The sequence below is a fragment of the Callorhinus ursinus genome, unplaced genomic scaffold, assembly GCF_003265705.2.
Source record: "Callorhinus ursinus isolate GAN/ISIS: 27379988/994484 unplaced genomic scaffold, GSC_fseal_2.0 scaffold12, whole genome shotgun sequence".
NCBI lineage: Eukaryota > Metazoa > Chordata > Mammalia > Carnivora > Otariidae > Callorhinus > Callorhinus ursinus.
The window spans coordinates 73,111,759-73,129,533 of NW_027397074.1; the positions used below are offsets into that span (position 1 = coordinate 73,111,759).

At 41.8% G+C, this 17,775-nt stretch overlaps 1 protein-coding gene across 2 annotated transcripts in view; it reads left to right on the plus strand.

Annotated features, from left to right (window-relative positions):
* BPGM (bisphosphoglycerate mutase) overlaps positions 1-17,187 on the plus strand; it is a 27,937-nt gene extending 10,750 nt beyond the window's left edge. Inside the window, exons 2-4 of one of the 2 annotated variants that reach the window (XM_025854862.2) lie at positions 1,054-1,117; positions 2,179-2,840; positions 15,100-17,187. In XM_025854862.2, coding sequence (XP_025710647.1) covers positions 2,240-2,840; positions 15,100-15,281 — 783 coding nt within the window. In that variant the 5' untranslated portion in view covers positions 1,054-1,117; positions 2,179-2,239 and the 3' untranslated portion in view covers positions 15,282-17,187. The remainder of the gene's footprint in view (positions 1-1,053; positions 1,118-2,178; positions 2,841-15,099) is intronic. The other variant, XM_025854861.2, reaches the window with a different exon arrangement.
* Positions 17,188-17,775: the final 588 nt, after the last annotated feature.

Genomic DNA, 17,775 nt, shown 5'->3' on the forward strand with positions numbered 1-17,775 from the left:
TATATATTTTGTTCTCTTGATATAATTCCTAATCAAAGACAAGGGAGAAGTGCTTCTGCCTACAGAATTTGTCCATCATACCCTTTTCCATTTGAAGGGAAAATAGCTTCATTAGCATAAGGAGGCTTCTTGCTTGACAAGACAAAGTAAGGGTTGAGGTGGCTTCTCTTTTCTCCATCCCCCTTCACCAGCAGCAAAAAACAAAACAATAAATGTTACAAGGGGGTGGATCTAGTTTTTGACTGGTCAGAAGCTTCTACTACTTGGTGAATTGGGGCTCTTTAAAAAAACAATACAAAAATGTCTTTCTTTTGCAAATTAAACACACATGCATACATGCATGCATGTACAGACACATGCATGTGCGTGCGCGCGCGCACACACACACACACACACACGTGCGTGTGCATTCATTATTTGGTTTCTCCCAGTGCCTTAGAAGGAGTTTGTTCAAGGGAAGGAGGCTGAAGCTTGAGCTTCCTTAGCTTCATAATTATTCTGCTTCTGGGCACCAGTAATCATGCAGCGAAACGCTGCCCAGATGTCTTTCATCCTGTTCTCTGTTCTGCCACCCCAAAGGAGTGCTGAGGGAGGGTAGAGGCATCGCTCTCCCTCCAGAAATTCTCAGCTCTGTGAGCTGCCTTTGCCTGAGCCCTGAGCCCAGTCTCTTGCAGACGCTTTCCGCTTCTCGTGCAGTAAAGCTTCAGACTTGGTGCTTGACAAGAAAGGGAAGTCCTAACCCTAATCACCCTCATCTTTCACCTACTTGCAGATTGCCTTCGTCTGCTTCCTCCCTCAGGTCCTCTTCCGTTTGCCTTCATCTGAAATAAGATGAAGCCTTATTTTAAAGGCTTTTCCCCCCTTCAGAATCTCTAGGAATTATTAAAGAAAGGAAGAAACTCGATACCCAGATTCCAGTTAACTTTGTCACTGATTGTTATGTAACTGTGGGTGAATCACAGGTTAAGTGGGACAGAAAATCTCCAGTGAACGGGGCTTGCCAAGAATGGCAGAGGACCAGGCCCTGATGTTCCTATCATTTTTACTCCCCAGTGTGGAAAACCCTGGGGTGGAAATGGAGAGCGCTGGGCCAGGAGAGTGAGCGGCATTTGTCAGGGTAAGTACGTCTACCGCAGGGAGAGTGGGGGCAGTCTAAGGCAGCCAGAACTTAGCCAGAACCTGAGGCAGCATACTCTCCAGGGGACAGAGTGGGCCCAGCAGACCTTTGGGCCAGCAGCTTAACTGGGGGAATTCAGAAACACCTGAAGGTTGTGTGTCCCACTCTACCAGATTCTTCGCCTGCTGAGATGTGGCTGGTTTGTGTAGGACAGTTTAAGGTCAAGGAAGCGGAGACAGGGCCTCCTTATCAGCGTGCTTCCTCTCACTCCTCCAGACACCTGCTCCTGCTAATCTGTTTCCACAGGCAGCATCTCTTAGCTGCTTGCAATTGATAGCTTGTGTGGCATACGGATTTATGCCTGCCGAAAGCTCTACCTTGAGGCAGGTGAGATTATTTCGGTGAGTACCGCATTCAGTGTTAATGTTGCTTTAAATCACTTTTAGTGTTTGAATGTTGCACCTTAGATTTTCTTATAGATTGTGGAGCCTATTGCACTGAAGAGCGAGCTGCCCCCAGTTAGTGATTTATATACCGGATAAATGTGGTGGGTCATTGAATGAACATGTTTAACTTCTATAATAAAATGAGACTGGTAAATATTTCTCTTTTCACCAGAGGAAAAACAAAGTGAGGAGGCTGCCTTCAACCCAGAGTCAGCTGCTAGGAGCTGGGAGTTCCCAGCTACTAGTCATACTTTTAGACATCTATAACTCATTCCACTAAATCCTCTCTTTTGTAAGCACGGACTGCCTTTTTATCTGGTGGAAATGCAGCGTGCCATTAGAATGACGTGGTCTGTTAGTGTACCTCATAGAATTAACATACTGTCCAGCCGTCAGAATATTAAGTCGACGAGGTTCCCTGTAATGAATTATTTGTAGAATATGCCTGTATGTGCCATAATGTATAAGGTGTCTGATGTCTTGATGTCAAATCTGGTCAAAGGAATGCCTCCAATTTAGTTTTAGACACCGACTGTTGTAAAGTTGTGCTTCCATTCCCAGGAGTCAGTTGAATGAAGAATATAACAATATACTTTTTGTTCCTTCTCTTTCTAGATGTATTGCTGTCATTGAATATTGGCCCATTTGAAAGTGCTAGGGAAGCTCAACCATCAGGATGTCCAAGTACAAACTGATTATGTTAAGACACGGAGAGGGCGCTTGGAATAAAGAGAATCGTTTTTGTAGCTGGGTGGATCAGAAACTTAACAGTGAAGGAATGGAGGAAGCTCGGAACTGTGGAAAGCAACTCAAAGCACTAAACTTGGAGTTTGATCTTGTATTCACATCCATCCTGAATCGGTCCATCCACACAGCCTGGCTGATCCTGGAAGAGCTGGGCCAGGAGTGGGTTCCCGTGGAGAGCTCCTGGCGTCTAAATGAACGTCACTATGGAGCTTTGATCGGTCTCAACAGGGAGCAGATGGCTTTGAATCATGGTGAAGAACAAGTGAGGCTCTGGAGAAGAAGCTACAATGTGACCCCACCACCCATTGAGGAATCTCACCCTTTCTACCATGAAATCTATAATGACCGGAGGTATAAAGTGTGCGACGTACCTGTGGATCAGCTGCCCCGATCTGAAAGCTTAAAGGATGTTCTGGAGAGACTCCTTCCCTTTTGGAATGAAAGGATTGCTCCTGAAGTATTAAGTGGCAAAACCGTTCTGATATCCGCTCATGGAAATAGCAGTAGGGCTCTCCTGAAGCATCTGGAAGGTACCATCTTTATGCTACTACTTCCTAGAGGTTGCTGATTGTTATACTTGGGCCTTAATCTAGAAAGGACATGGTTTCTGAGCTAACAATACACAACTGGCATGATAGACTTTCTTTCCCGTTCCTTTTTGCCACTTTAGTCTTTTAAGAATCATTTTGTTCTATAAATGAAAAACCCTGTGCCTTTTACATTCATATTATAGACAGCAGTGATTCTCAAACTTTAGCAAGCATCAGAATTACCTGGAGGGAGAGTTTGATCTAACAGATTGCTGGCCCCACCCTTGGAGTTTCTGAATTCGTAGGCCTCTGGTGTGGCTGGAGAATTTGCATTTCTAAGACATTTAATGGTAATGCCCATACTGCTCCTTGGGGTTCTCCACTTTGAGAATCCTTGATCTAAAAGATTATATGGCTTTTGTTGTAGTAAGGGAAAGGGAGGCTAGGAAGGGTATACACTTCTATAGAAATGGTATGCAAAGCCAATTTACTTATTTGGGTCTTTCCAGATAAATAAAATGATCTAGACTTTGGTTTTGCCCATGCTCTTCCAACTTTAAACAGTTATTCCGGTGTTTCAGACCTGGCCTTCTTGAACAATTCCTTTGTTCCAGTCCTCTCTTTCCAGACCAGCCTGAGTCATTGCTTGGGAGAAAGTTAGGGGGACAGAAAAGGAAAGGATGGCTTTTTGGAGATAACTGGTTGCCTCCATTTAACTCAAGCATTTAACTACTTGATATTGTATTTTTTTTTTAAAGATTTTATTTATTAAAAAAAAAAGTTTATTTATTTGAGAGAGAGAGAGAGAGAGAGAGAAAGAAACAGCATGAGAGGGGAGAAGGTCAGAGGGAGAAGCAGGCTCCCCACTGAGCCGGGAGCCTGATGTGGGTCCGGGATCATGACCTGAGCCAAAGGCAGTTGCTTAACCAACTGAGCCACCCAGGCGCCCTTGGTGTTGTATTCTAAATGTATTCCGAAATCTACACTATTATTATCTTCCTCTTAAGTAATGTGAACTAAATGAACTCTTGAGGACTCGAGCTCCCCAGTTTGGGGCATCAGTGATGGCCCCGTGGCACCTTCAGGGGGTCTCTCCTTCCCCTTTCTCCCTTCACTAAGAAATCCTAAGCAGTTGTGCATTCTGAGTGATCTGCTCCATCCACTGTTTTCCTGTCTGTTAGCCCTCTCAGCAATTAGCCCGTGACACTAGAATGCATTTCTCCAACATTCCCTTCCCAGTCTGCTTTTTTTTTTCTCTACGAGCCTGTGAGAAATAAAAAGGTTGACATTGCATGTGAAATAAGTGAAAATAGGTTATTGGTAACAAAACAAAGTGATCTTTATGAGATTTTATTGTAAACTTTTTAGCATGTGTTTTTACCCCTGATTTTTATATAACATGGCCAGGAGCCAAATCATTACTCCTATACCTGCATCCATTAGTCGTGCAGAGATCTAAACTCTACAGACTTTATTGGCTATTAAAAATGTTACTGGCTAGACATGGCGCTCAATCTGTTGGTGTATGTTTGTGTATATATCTTATTTACTCAACTATATAAAGGGTTCTATTCTTCCTCTTTCAGAATAGTCAGATACTGGATTAAATGATAAATAACATCATCGTTATTGGACTATAGTACTTTATTGTTTGAAGAAGAGTTGAGCCTTCTCTTAGGACAACGACAAACTGAAATTGAGAATTTCGAAGTTTCTGCCAAAAGATGTTTTCTGTCCCACGATGCCAGTTCCTTTTTTCCAGAGATGGGACTTAGACCTCCTTGTGGACAAGCTCCCTTCCCTAAAGAAAATGCCATCACCTCTTTCAGGATCCTCTTTTCTTCCCTGTCTTAGCTAGGAAATTCTCCCTTTAAAAATGATTTCTTGCTGTTTAATACCATTTATTCTTCAACTGTCTTCAGGTTTAGATGTCTTTAAGATTATTCTGCATCCCCAACCACGGCTCATCTTAGATACCCCCTTCTGTTAGTGCATCAGTGACTTCACGATTTCTTACTGTTCTTTTTTTGAAGGGAATAGGAAGGTTTACAGATGGTGGTGAGGACAACTACCACCGTGGTGGGGGTGGAGGCTGACCTGCCTGTGGAAGGCAAGGTTACCCATAGAAAGCTTACTTTCTGCTTTTGAAGCAGGTTTTGAAACCACTAATAATTTATTTAAAAAACAATCATTTGGGATAGCTGCTGTGGAAAACAATCTGGCAGCTTCTCGATAGATTAAACATGCAGTAACCATATGAGCCACCAATTGTACTCCTAGGTATTTACCTGTATTCATTTCCTAGTGCTACTGTGACAAAGTACCAATCACTGCATGGCTTAAAACTACAGATACTAGTTTTCTCACAGTTCTGGGGCCTGGAAGTCCTAAATTAAAGTGTTCGCAGGGTCATATTCTCTCTGAAGTCTCAAGGTGAGAATCCTTTCTTGCCTCTTCTAGCTTCTTGTGTTTGTTGGAAATCTTGGGCATTCCCTGGCTTGTAGATGCATCATTGCGGCCCTCAGTCTTCACTTGGTGTTTTCCCCATGTGTGTCTCTCTTCCTTGTCCAAATGTTCCCTTTTTGTAAGAACACAAATAATAGTAGAGTAGGGCCAAAGACCTCCTCTTAACTTGATTACCTTGATAAAGACCCTATTTCCAAATAAGGTCACATTCTCAGGTTAGGACTTCAGTGTATCTTTTTGGAGGGACATAGTTCAACCCATAACAGTACTTAAGAGAAAGGAAAACATATGTCCACACGAAAACTTGTACACAAACCTTCATAGCAGTATTATTCATAAGAGCCAAAACATGGGAGCATCCCAAATGCCCATCACGTAGTGACTAGATAAGTTAAATTTGGTATATCCATACAATAGAATATTATTTGGCAATGAAAACAAATGGAATAGTATTCTGTGCTATAACATGGATGAACTTTGAAATCGTTGTTACCTGAAAGAAGCCAGTCACAAAGGAGCATATATTGTACAATTCTACTTAAATGAAATGTCAGCATAGCCAAGTCTTTAGAGACAGGAAAGATTGTTTCCTAAGCCTGGGGTGGAGGTGGTAGGGGTGTGGATTGAAGAGTGACTGCAGTTAGGTATAGGCTTTCTTGTTGGGGTGGTGAAAATGTGCTAAAATTGAATGTGATGATGGTCACACAAGTCTGAGTATACTAAAAGCCATTAACCTGGACACTTTATGTGGGGAAATGGTATGGTATGGGAATTATCTAATTAAACCTGCAAAAACAGCTTAATCAATGGGATTGAAAGATGAAAGGATTTGACATTGGCCTAAAAGAAAAATATTTCAGGGCAAATACATAGCATTGCTATCAAAGTAGACATGCATGGATGTGGAGTACAGAATCAGGAAAAAATAAAATAAAATACAACTTTGACCGTTAGGGCAGAAGTGGATTTATAGGGATTGCTGAGGAATTAGCAGACATTTGTCCTCAGGCTTTATTTAAACTTTCTTCTGAAGGTCTTTTTTTTTTAACCTTGGATGTATAGAACTAAATTACCTTTCAGAGCTTACTGAAGTTTGAAGCAATCTTAAATGATAATTCCTATCCCTATCACTATAAATAGGCCTTAGACAAAATGTGTTTATTTGGGACATAGTTTAAAACAGCGGTATTCATGCTGGAAGAGGTAAATAGTACAAGGAGATTCGAATCGGAAGTATGTGCAAGTGGAAGAGGTGTGGGGTTGGCCCAGGTCTGCAGCAGAGGACGAGGGAGGTGTAGATGAGGGAGACAGGGACTGGAAACGGGACAGTAGGTGACCAGGGAGGATGGCAGACATTCAGGGGGAAAAAATGGCCAAAAGTCCAGAGTATGCCATTGGCACGAGCCCACAGCTGGGGAAACAAATGGAGTGGATGGGAAAATTGGGATTTGTCCATGGAAGACATAAGGCTGGTATGTAATCTTGGCTCACCCATCCTGAGTAGAACAACTTTGTTCCTTTTTGGCCTGTAGTACCCCCTGGTGGTGCTGTTGTTAAGATTCACGGAGCTCTTTGATGTCGCTGTGATTTCCTATAATGACTTCCGTGCCTAACATGGAAGAAATTATTTCATGTGCATGAAATGGACTAAACTAGATTTTAGGGTCACTTGATAAATTAGTTATCATGTCTTATTTTAGGAGTTCTCTAAGTACCAATCTCCACTAAGAAATTTCTCTTACGGTGTGTACTGAAAAATAAGATGCAAGTATTCTATGTCACGGCTCTAAGAATTAAGTATAAGTGACTTTCCCAAGATCAGAAGAAATCGTGTGTTATTTCTTCCATGTCATTTCTGTTAATGAGATTTTAGGTTTTTTAAAATTTATTCTGGATGTATATGGTCACCAGAATAGGAATCCCAACAGGAGTCCTCTTGCCTCGCATGTCTGACCTTCAGGAGCTCAAGTTATAGGGCTTTATGTGGCACTCCATAAATTCCCAACCTAAAAGAAAACATTCCTTTGAATTTGGATGCTAACTTTTTAAGACTCCAAAATATTAGGTTAATCTCCCTTACTTTAGGGGGAAAAATGGAGATTTTTATCTGATAGTAAGGACTACTTGCAATTTATTTGTGATTATATGTGTTTGGTGTGTTAAAAACATATCATAAAATTTACCATCTTAATCGCCAATTTATTCTTACTGTAAGGTTACATGACTATACATACCACCATTAGCCATTCTCTGGTTAAAACCTACTGTCCCAGTGCAATTATTAATAGCCTCTCCTTTCACTTTCAAAAGTGCCCCACTTGAATGATAAATCATGTGGTCATCTTACTATAAAGATGTTAGCCTTCACTAGTATTAAGAATGAATCCTTGGGGCGCCTGGGTGGCTCAGTTGGTTAAGCGTCTGCCTTCAGCTCAGGTCATGATCCCATGGCCCTGGGATTGAGCCCCACGTCAGGCTCCCTGCTCAGCAGGAAGCCTGCTTCTCCCTCTCCCACTCCCCTTGCTTGTGTTCCCTCTCTCGCTGTGTCTCTCTCTGTCAAATAAATAAAAATCTTAAAAAAAAAAAAAGAATGAATCCTTGAAACGGAATGGCTGTGACCAGATTCCATACTTCCTGTAAACCTAAAAGTTGCTAAATTCTTTGCATTAATTACAAAAGTAAGAATGCTTGTGGCTATAGATTCGTCTGATTCCTAGTCATACTTTCTAGATGTTTATATAAAATTCTCCTCTATAAACAGGATCTTTCAAGGAACTGGGTGATGTTTCCCTGTATTGTCCTTAAATTGTTTGACAGACTTAAAGCTGTTACTTCCTGCTGAGGAGGGGTGTGGTAGCTGATAGAATCCAATGACCGCATACTGTCATATCATAAAAACACATTATTGTTTAAAGACTAGAACTTGGGGTAGGAAGGATGATGACCCTGTTAAATAACTACTTAGAATACTGGTTTACCCTGAAATCTCAAAGTTCCTTATGATCTTTTTACTTAAAAAGTATACTCATATTCCACATCTGCTCTACATTGTATATACCTCAACAATGAAGAGCGTTGGTTCTTAAGACATTATTTTGTTTCTCAGCTATTTGGTGCTGTGACTTTACCCTATAAGCAGTCAAGTCCTGACTGACACTTCTTCCATTTGTGAGAAAGAAGACAGGTGCTGTAGGAGGAAAATGAAACCCAGACAGACCTCAGATGACTTAGCCATGATCATGATAATTAGTTGGAGTCGTGAACTCCACCCAAACCCAGTTCACTGAGTCTCCACACATGATTACCACCTGGGCTTTTCTCTTTTAAATTTTTTCTAAAAAGTAGCCCTTCCCTTGATACATTTTTTGTTTGGAGTACTAAGTTTTAAGAAGCTGAGTCAAGAGTATCCTTGGCAGGTAAACCATTAAAAGTTAATTTGATGCAACTAACTGAGTCCCCGATTATTATTGCTGTTACCCTAACATTGTGGCTTGTGTGTGGTGTTCCCTGGTACAGCTATACAAGGTGGCCTTATTTTGAGTGCATACTATGTGCTAAGCGCAGTTCTAGGCATTTTACCTCATATCCTGTTTAATATAGGAACTAGCGCAAGGTTCTGAACTGGCTGGAAAGCTGTGTTTCAACCCTGTGTATTACTCGGCTGTTTAGTGTATCTAGGTCATATTCTTTAATTTCATTTGACCAATCATTGATCACTAAGCTATTTTGCCTAAAGAAACTGCTTTAATAAAAAGGGGCGCCTGGGTGGCTCAGTTCATTAAACCGCCACCTTCAGCTCAGGTCATGATCCCAGGGTCCTGGGATCGAGCCCCACATCGGGCTCCCTGCTCATGCAGGAAGCCTGCTTCTCCCTCTGCCTGCCGCTCCCCCTGCTTGTGCTCTCTCCCTCTCTCTCTGTGTGTCAAATAAATAAAATCTTAAAAAAAAAAAGAGAAAGAAACTGCTTTAATAAAAAGGAACAGACTAAAAAAAAAAAGAACAGACTACTGATATACCTAACATCCTGGGTGAATCTCAGCTACCTTATGCTAGGTGAAAGACACTGAATTTAAAAAGCTTATGTTGTACATTCCTGTTGAAATCTTAGCCCTCAGTAGTTCAGAATATGACTGTATTTGGGCATAGGGTCTTTAAAGGGGCAATTAAGGTAAAATGAGGCCATTAGGGTGGCCCCTAATCTAACATGATGGGTGTCCTCATAAAAGATCAGGACACAGACACGGAGGGAAGACACAGGGAAATGGCAGCCATCTACAAACCAAGGAGAGAGGCCTCAGACATCAGATATCTGCACAACTGTGAGAAAATAAATTTCTGTTATTTATTTTTTTTAAGCAACAAACAAACTAGGCATTGTATGACTCTGTTTATTTGCCATTCAGGAAAAGGCAATATAATTGGGTCAGAAAACAGATCAGTGGAGGAAGGGTAGGCTGCAAAGTGGTACAAGGAAATTTGGGGGATTTATAGAACTATTCTCTACACTCAGAAGGGTGAATTTTACTGTGTATAAATTATACCTCAATTTAAAAAGTCTTGCTGTTATCCAGCGAAATGACCAATGCCCTAATGGGGACCATGCCTTTTGTTGCACAAAATAATAGACTGGATTAGTTTGATTGTCAAATAGTAGAATTAAAGGAAGGGTGCTACATACACCTACCTTTGCCTTTGAAAACTAACCTGGAGGGCACTGGTATGCTTTCTCGGGAGCAATCGGTGCTGTCTCTAAGCACCCAAACCATGGACAGTGTAGGGAATCGCCAGTCAAAACCCATCTTCATGAATTATCTATAAGCTGCGGGAACACAAAGCTTTGTACTTGGAGGTTGTAAACTCCTCCAGTAAAGGTTTTTCTGCCTCAGAATGATTTCTCCTCACTAACCACCGAATTCTCTGACTTTTTTTCCTTCTCACAACCAGCCAGCCCAAGAGTAGGTCAAACCAAGGAGAATGAACCGTACAGTGAGGCAAGTGTTACTGATTCAGAGCGAGGTAACACTCTGGTACAGGAATTGCAAACCCAGGACCCACGTGTCAGCACCCAGAATATGCTTCTTGCCTGCTCGGGACAGCCTCTACCCTGTCAATTACTTATTTAATATCTCTGCTTTTCAATTGTAGATCATCGGGGGGATTGCATTGCCTTTAACTTGAGAATAGCTCTTAATACTTTCAGAAGAAAGAAGACTTCAGACAGACCTAGGAGATACTGTATAGTAAGAAAATGCCCTACCTAAGGGACGGCTCTACCTATTTTTAGCAGCCTAAATGATTACCAGTGCTGTGCTAGTAAGTCCGGGCCAAAGAATTCAGACCCACTTCTCCCAGAGCTGCACCATATGAAAGCTCCTAACGCAGGCTTAGTATCTAAGAGCATCCCGTTCTGTAGCGTTCCAGACAGGCGTGTGACTCTTTCTCTGTGGTTGGCATAGTCAACTTCCTGTTTGTTTCCTGCTGGCCCACACTGAAGGAAAAGCCAGGGACTGAACTGGAGCGTTGGATGTTGTCTGCATCTTGCCAGCGGAAGTGGATTGTTTAGTCTGGGTTCAAGCACAGGACTAAGCAGTTTCAAGTTTGGAATCAGAGTGGCGTGCAGGAGACTCATGAACAACGGGCTTGATCCTGGAAGAACATTGTGCAGCTGCATACGTGGTGAGGCAGAGAAGCCTTCAGGCGGAATTAGAGAGCCAGGGAGGGCAGGTCAGCCAGGGCCAGCTGTGGGGGCGGGGCTGCGGAGTGCATCACCTTTGGCATTTTAGTGTGATATTTTCAGAAGCGGCAAATTCAGGCCTCCCTCTGGCGAAGCAAATGCTTGTCCAGTGGTACGGTTAAGTTTTCTCTTATTAGAAGTATCCTTGATTTATAAAAACCTTTACTTTTAAAAGTTGCAGGCTATTTTAACTATAAAATTCAGCGTGGAGTGGATTCTGCCCTCTGCCTTATTCTAAATTAGAGGCTGTGATCCTATCATCATGTTACAATATTCAAATAACCCCTTTCCAGTTGCTCCCCAGCCTGTCTTTAAGTTGCACACAATAGCATCCAAACCTTAAGGAATTCTAATTAAAGATAGGTAGATCATCTATGAAATTGAGAGTCTCTTGTGTCAGCTCTTATTTTTGCAATAGAATACAGACCTCTCCCCACGAATCGCCCATCGGTCGGGTTTGAATTGTGACTTACTTGCGTGGGAGAGGTACGTGGGGCCTGCATGGCACCTCACGGTTCAATGAACTGATCAAAGTGGTTTCCCTCTTTTCCTAGATTCCAAAAATATACACTGTAGATTTGGGGTTTGCTCTCGTCCTGTGACAGATCTGTCTCCCTGGACATCTTCTCTCCTGTTTCCCGAGATTCAAAGAAAATATATGGAGGACAAATTTAGTTTGAATTGCTTATTAGCACTAAATATGAACAACCTTTTCTTCAAGGCTAAGAGCCTTCTCAACTCTCTTCTTGGTAAGGTTTTAAAGGAAACCTAATCTTTCATCAAGGTTTCAGAGTACAAGACTAGATGTAATTGGAAAGCCCAGAGAGTTCAGGTTTATTCATTTCAGCTATGTGCTGAGGGCCTGTCAATTCAGGTACTGTTCTTGGTGGAGGATACAGCATCTAGAATTGGACACATGGAACCTTTACTTTTGAGGAGCTTATGTCTCCATTTTGATCTCTTTCTGAAATTCGGCCAATACCGTACCTCTGGCAAGGTCTTCAGAGTGCTTTCGTGTATAGGCTTTATGCATTAGAGTTTTTAGTTAATGCTTTATTCTTTATTGCTTGTATTTATATGTGAGAAGTAGATTCATATAATATATACAGTTGTAATAGTGGATCATATAGCTAAATGATTTCTGGATCCTGGAAGCCAACACATAATAGGGTTCTTTACAGTTGAACAAACCATTTTCTAAATTCTCACAGCGGCTAAGGCACTGTTCTAAGATATAGGTGACACAGGGATGGATGAGACATGGTCCCTGTTCTCAAGGAGTTTGTAATCCTGGTAGGAGAAGCAGGCATTTGCGCAGCCACCTCTAAGGCCAAGTGTGAGTGCCGTAGTATATGTATGGTGATCTTGATATCTGGCTGTGGTTCCTGTTCCTGCTGTATTGACTTGGGGGCTGGGGCTCAGAGGTGCAGATTTGACTTCTTGAAGTTAATCCTGTGTGCAGAAAATGAAGTTGTTTGAATTTCTCCCCATATTGGCATTGAGTTACCCCTTTGACTTACGATAAACTTTCATTATTTCTTACTTGAAATGCCCCAGTCATTTAGACTGATTGCAGTTAACTCCTAGGTGCTCCTATGTGAAGGTTCAAGAATTAAAGACAGGGGCGCCTTGCTGGCTCAGTCGGCTAAGTTTCTGACTCTTGACCTCAGCTCAGGTCTTGATCTCAGGGTCATGAGTTCAGGCCCTGCCTTGGGCTCCATGCTGAGCTCCATATCTGTGGAGCCTACTTTAAAAAAAAGGGGGGGGTGCCTGGGTGGCTCAGTTGGTTAAGCGACTGCCTTCAGCTCAGGTCATGATCCTGGAGTCCCGGGATCGAGTCCCACATCGGGATCCCTGCTGGGCGGGGAGTCTGCTTCTCCCTCTGACCCTACCCATTCTTGTGCTCTCTCTCTCTCACTCTCTTTCTCTCTCAAATAAATAAATAAAATAAAATCTTAAAAAAAAAAAAGAAAGACAATGGTTGGGAGTTCAAGAAGGGGTGGCTGTGGAGGGGGAGTGACAGAGAGGGGTAGTTGCAGGGTGAGGACTCTGATGATTCCCTTCAGTGCATTCTTGGATGCCAGATAAAAAAATCTAAGCCCGTTATCAGACAGGGCATGTGCTGTTTGTCCACTCATTTTAACCTTCATATGATGTTCCAGTTAATGAATTTCTAATATAGTATTGCATAATGTATTATTGATTCAGTTTGGCTTAATTCAGTGCAGATGCATTATTCTAGCCTTAGGACCTCTGCTTGCTTAAGTTTCTCAGAACGAAGAATGGCTTATGCCAAAATCAGGTAATGAGTAATAGCTTCACTGTGGTTTTTCCTAATTTGCTATTTTAAAATTTCAGTCTCTTAAGTCTCACTGACTGATTATTAACCAGTCTAGGTATTTTAAATATGTGTAAGTAATTAGTCTGCCATGTGAATGATTTTAGTAGTCATTAAAGTGGAATGTCAACTTTAATTTATTTATTGGAAATGTTTCTATTTCTGTTGAGCTCTCCTTCCTTTGTAGGGGAAATATTCTAGTTCTCGTGGCTTTTGTTTAGTTGGCTCTTTGATTCGGTCCCACACAAAAGTGGGTTGTTATCTAAGCCATAGGCGTGAGCTTGAGGGTGGTGCTACTAAAGAGAGGACTTGTCAAGGTCTGGTTAGATCTGGGGCCATGGTCAAACAAGAGAGTCCCATGTGTGCTCCAGCCCCTTGCAGAGACCTAGAACTCTTTTCTAAGGTCACAGACCACAGCCCCTAAACCTGGCCTATCGTGATCCCAGTGTGTTAGCTGTTTCAAAGAGCTCAGACGACTCTGTTCATGCCCTTTACCAGTCCTGAAAACAGGAGAACCCTAGATGCTACTGGTTAGTTAGTAACCAGCCCTTCACAAGGGCATAGCAGGGATGAAGACATTCTCCTCTCTCCCTAGACTGCCATGGAAGTAGCCTTGGACAGACAACCAGGGTTGAAGTCCTGGGATTTGGGAATAAAAAACCCAGGTCCAGTTTTATTGCCTTAACAGTCTTGAGATTTGAGAAGCTTTATTTAACTTTTCTGGATCTGTTTAGTATTTTTTAACAGCCCTATTGAGATATGGTTTATATAATATACAGTTCACCCATTTAAAGAGTACAATTCAGTGGCTTTTTGTATGTGTACAGAATTGTCCATCTATCACCACAGTCAATTTTGGAACAATTTCATTATTCCCAAAAGTAACCCTATACCTAGCTGTCACTTCCAACTTTCTCCATTCCCTCTAGCCCTAAGCAACCACTAATCTCTTTGTTTCACTCTAGATTTTCCTATATAAATGCAGTCATCCAACATGCAGTCCGTTGTGCCTGGCTTCTTTTCATTAGCATAATGTTTTCAAGGTTCATCAATGTTTGGCATATATCAGCACTCAGTTCTTTTTCATTACCAAAGAATATTCCACTGTATGGCTCTACCACAGCTATCACAGTTAATTTATCGCTTCATCACTTGAGGGACATTTAGGCTGCTTCCACTTTTTGCTGTTATGACTAATGCTACTATGAAAGTTCACATACAAGATTTAGATAGGAAACATGAAGGAACAACAGGTTGCCCCAAAGGGTATCTGCTATCCTAAAATTTGATGTGATGCAAATCTCTAAGGTTTTTTTCTTTAACTTCTGGAAAGTTTTTTCCCTCCAGGAACTATAGCTAGAATCCCTCCCAGGATCAGGCATGGTTCCAGATACATAGCTAATATGGGACTCAATAAATGTGCAGTGGGGAACCTGGGTGGCTTAGTCGGTTAAGCATCCAGCTTTTGATTTCAGCTCAGGTCATGGTCTCAGGGACCTGGGATCGAGCCCCACGTCAGGCTCTGTGCTCAGTGTGGAGTCTGCTTGAGTTTCCCTCCCTCTGTCCCTCACTCCGCTCACTCTCTTTCTCCCTCTCTCTCAAATAAATAAATAAATAAATAAATAAAACCTTTTAAAAAATAAACATGCAGTTACACAACTGAATAGAACTTCCTCTTACATTGTCTTCAATGTCTTGTTCGTGCCTCTCCTGATCTACAGGTATCTCTGATGAAGACATTATCAACATTACTCTTCCCACTGGAGTCCCCATTCTCCTGGAACTGGATGAGAACCTGCATGCTGTTGGGCCCCACCAGTTCCTGGGCGACCAAGAAGCTATCCAAGCTGCCATTAAGAAAATAGATGACCAAGGAAAAGTGAAAAAACGAGCTGAAAAGTGAAGGCTTTCCCGTTTGCTGGCTAGGAATAGCTGAAAAAAAAAAAAGTGGCATGCAGTGTTTTATGGGTGCTGATCTCTCTCTTTCTTTTTTTTTTTTTTTTCCCTTGATTTTTCCAGAACTGGGCTATGGGGTAGAGTTTATATAGGTAATTAGGTAACTTATGTTGCCCAGGTAAAGGCTTTAGGATGCTTGAATACTTTGTCATGTCTTATGAATGAACTCTCCTGCTAGTCCTGTTTGAATTAGTCATTTGTGGGGCTAATTAGTAACAGCGGTGGTTAATCAATGTCCTAAATATCTAAGGAGAGTAACAAGTAGAGGTGAAGTTTAAGGTATTCATCATTCAATAAATCATTATTGAGTCACTGTGGACAGGCACTACTTATTCTAATAAGTAGTTCACTTTTATATTTACTAAGACTTTCTGGGATGATAGTAAGGTATATTAGATAATATACTCTAATAAAGTATTTATTACCAGGCTTCTCCTCTAGGCAAAGGGATGCTTTGCCAGTTAAAACTAGAGGCCCATTAAATGGAAATCATAGATGGGTTTCTCCAAGAAAGCCAACAACAAACAATAAGGCTCTTTGCCTTGTCTCTAGTCCAGAGACGTCCTTTCTTTGACATTTGGGAGGAATGCCCTTTGGCTGCTAAAATTAGCAGCATAGAGACAGCCCTAGCTGTTGGTGTTCTCCTTTTGTTTTGTTCTGTTGAACTTCCATCTTTGGGTACTTAAAATTGGCTTAAAAATAAAGGTCTGTGACTGAAAAATGAATATCCCCAAAGCATCTCCATGTAAGTGATAAGCATTAGGTAAAGGCTTCTGAACTAGTCTTTGGCTCAGAATCTTCCTGTAACACTCGAAGAGTTGCATGGACACTCCCAATTCTCTACCAATTGAACATCGGGGTTTGGGGGAAGGTAGAATATAGTGCATGTAATTTTATTCACGTGAGCAGGGAAAACATGGTACATTGGGGCTTGTCATATACATGTATTGTTCATCAGCTGAGAGCAAATGATTATAGTACATACTGTAGAGCAGCATGGGTAGGCCATGGGCAGACATGATTACTTCTCAATCTCAGTGACAGTTTTCCAGATCATATTTTTAAATGTCATGGGTACGTAAGTCCTCATTTCTTTAAACTCTTGCCTTATTTCAAGGCAGGTGACCTGTAGTTCAGTGATAAAGTCATGGGGAAAGAATTGTAGCTATTTATCAGTTTTTCATGGTTTTTCCATTGGCAGATTAATCTGTTTGTATCCATTTGATGATAAATGGCAATAGAAGAAAACTAATTTAAAACCCTTGCTACTGCTTGGTCTTCATTTGGTCCTTACCGTAGGGTTCTGGCTGCACTGGTGATGAGGATGGCTGGGAAGAAGAGCTGAAGCTGGTGTGCTCACAGCTGACCACATCTGTGATGCATAAGGACATGGAACGTGGGTGCTTTACATTTCTGACAAACTCGTGGTGTAGTCCTTCTGTAGGCCTTCATTTTAGTCCAGCTGCTTAACCAAATGATAACTCTTTAGAATTCAGAGATCAGATCTTCCTAGAATTCTAAACCTCTGGTGAGGCTATACCTCAGACCATTCTTTAACAGTTTCATCTCTGGAATTGGCCTCTGCATTTTCTAACCCGAGTAGTGACCATATCTTAATGTGGCTCAAGATCCTAGAGTTGGAGTCTTCCCTTGTCCTGCATCTAGATGTTCACTCCCAGGGTACCCCCTGGCCGAATGATGTGCTTCTACACACAAAGCTACACTGACAACCAGACACTTTGGAATCTGGCAGATTTCCTAAGATAGGATTAACTTTTGCTGACACTTTCTGATATAATTTGGTTTATTGTTTTTGAGATCTTGGCTGAAATAAATGAGACATTTATGAAAAACCTCATGTAAAATTATTTTTTTAAAGATTCTATTTTTTTAAGTCATCTCTATACCCAGTATGGGGCTCGAACTCACAACCCCGAGATCAAGAGTTGCACGCTCTACCAACTGAGCCCGCCGGGTGTCTCATTTTTTTTTTTTTTAAGACATACAAAATTATTTCTAACAACTCCAACAGTTCAACCTTAGATCACCTAATGTACCTGTTTTTTTTTTCACATGGCTTACAAGATATCCAGAATTTTTGATGTAGAAATCTTTTTTTTAAAGATTTTATTTATTTATTTGAGAGAGAGAGAGAGAGAGAGAGAGAGAGCGTGAGCGGGGGGAGGGTCAGAGGGAGAAGCAGACTCCCCGCCGAGCGGGGAGCCCGAAGCGGGACTCGATCCCGGGACGCCGGGATCATGACCTGAGCTGAAGGCAGTCGTTCAGCCGGCTGAGCCACCCAGGCGCCCCGACGGAGAAATCTTGAAGGCTGACTAAACCGCGTCCTCATCTTGGCATTCTTCTGTTCTCTGTGAGGCGTGGCCAGAAAGAAGAGGAATTTTTTTTTTTTTAAGAAAAAGTAGACAGCCTGTCTAGAAATT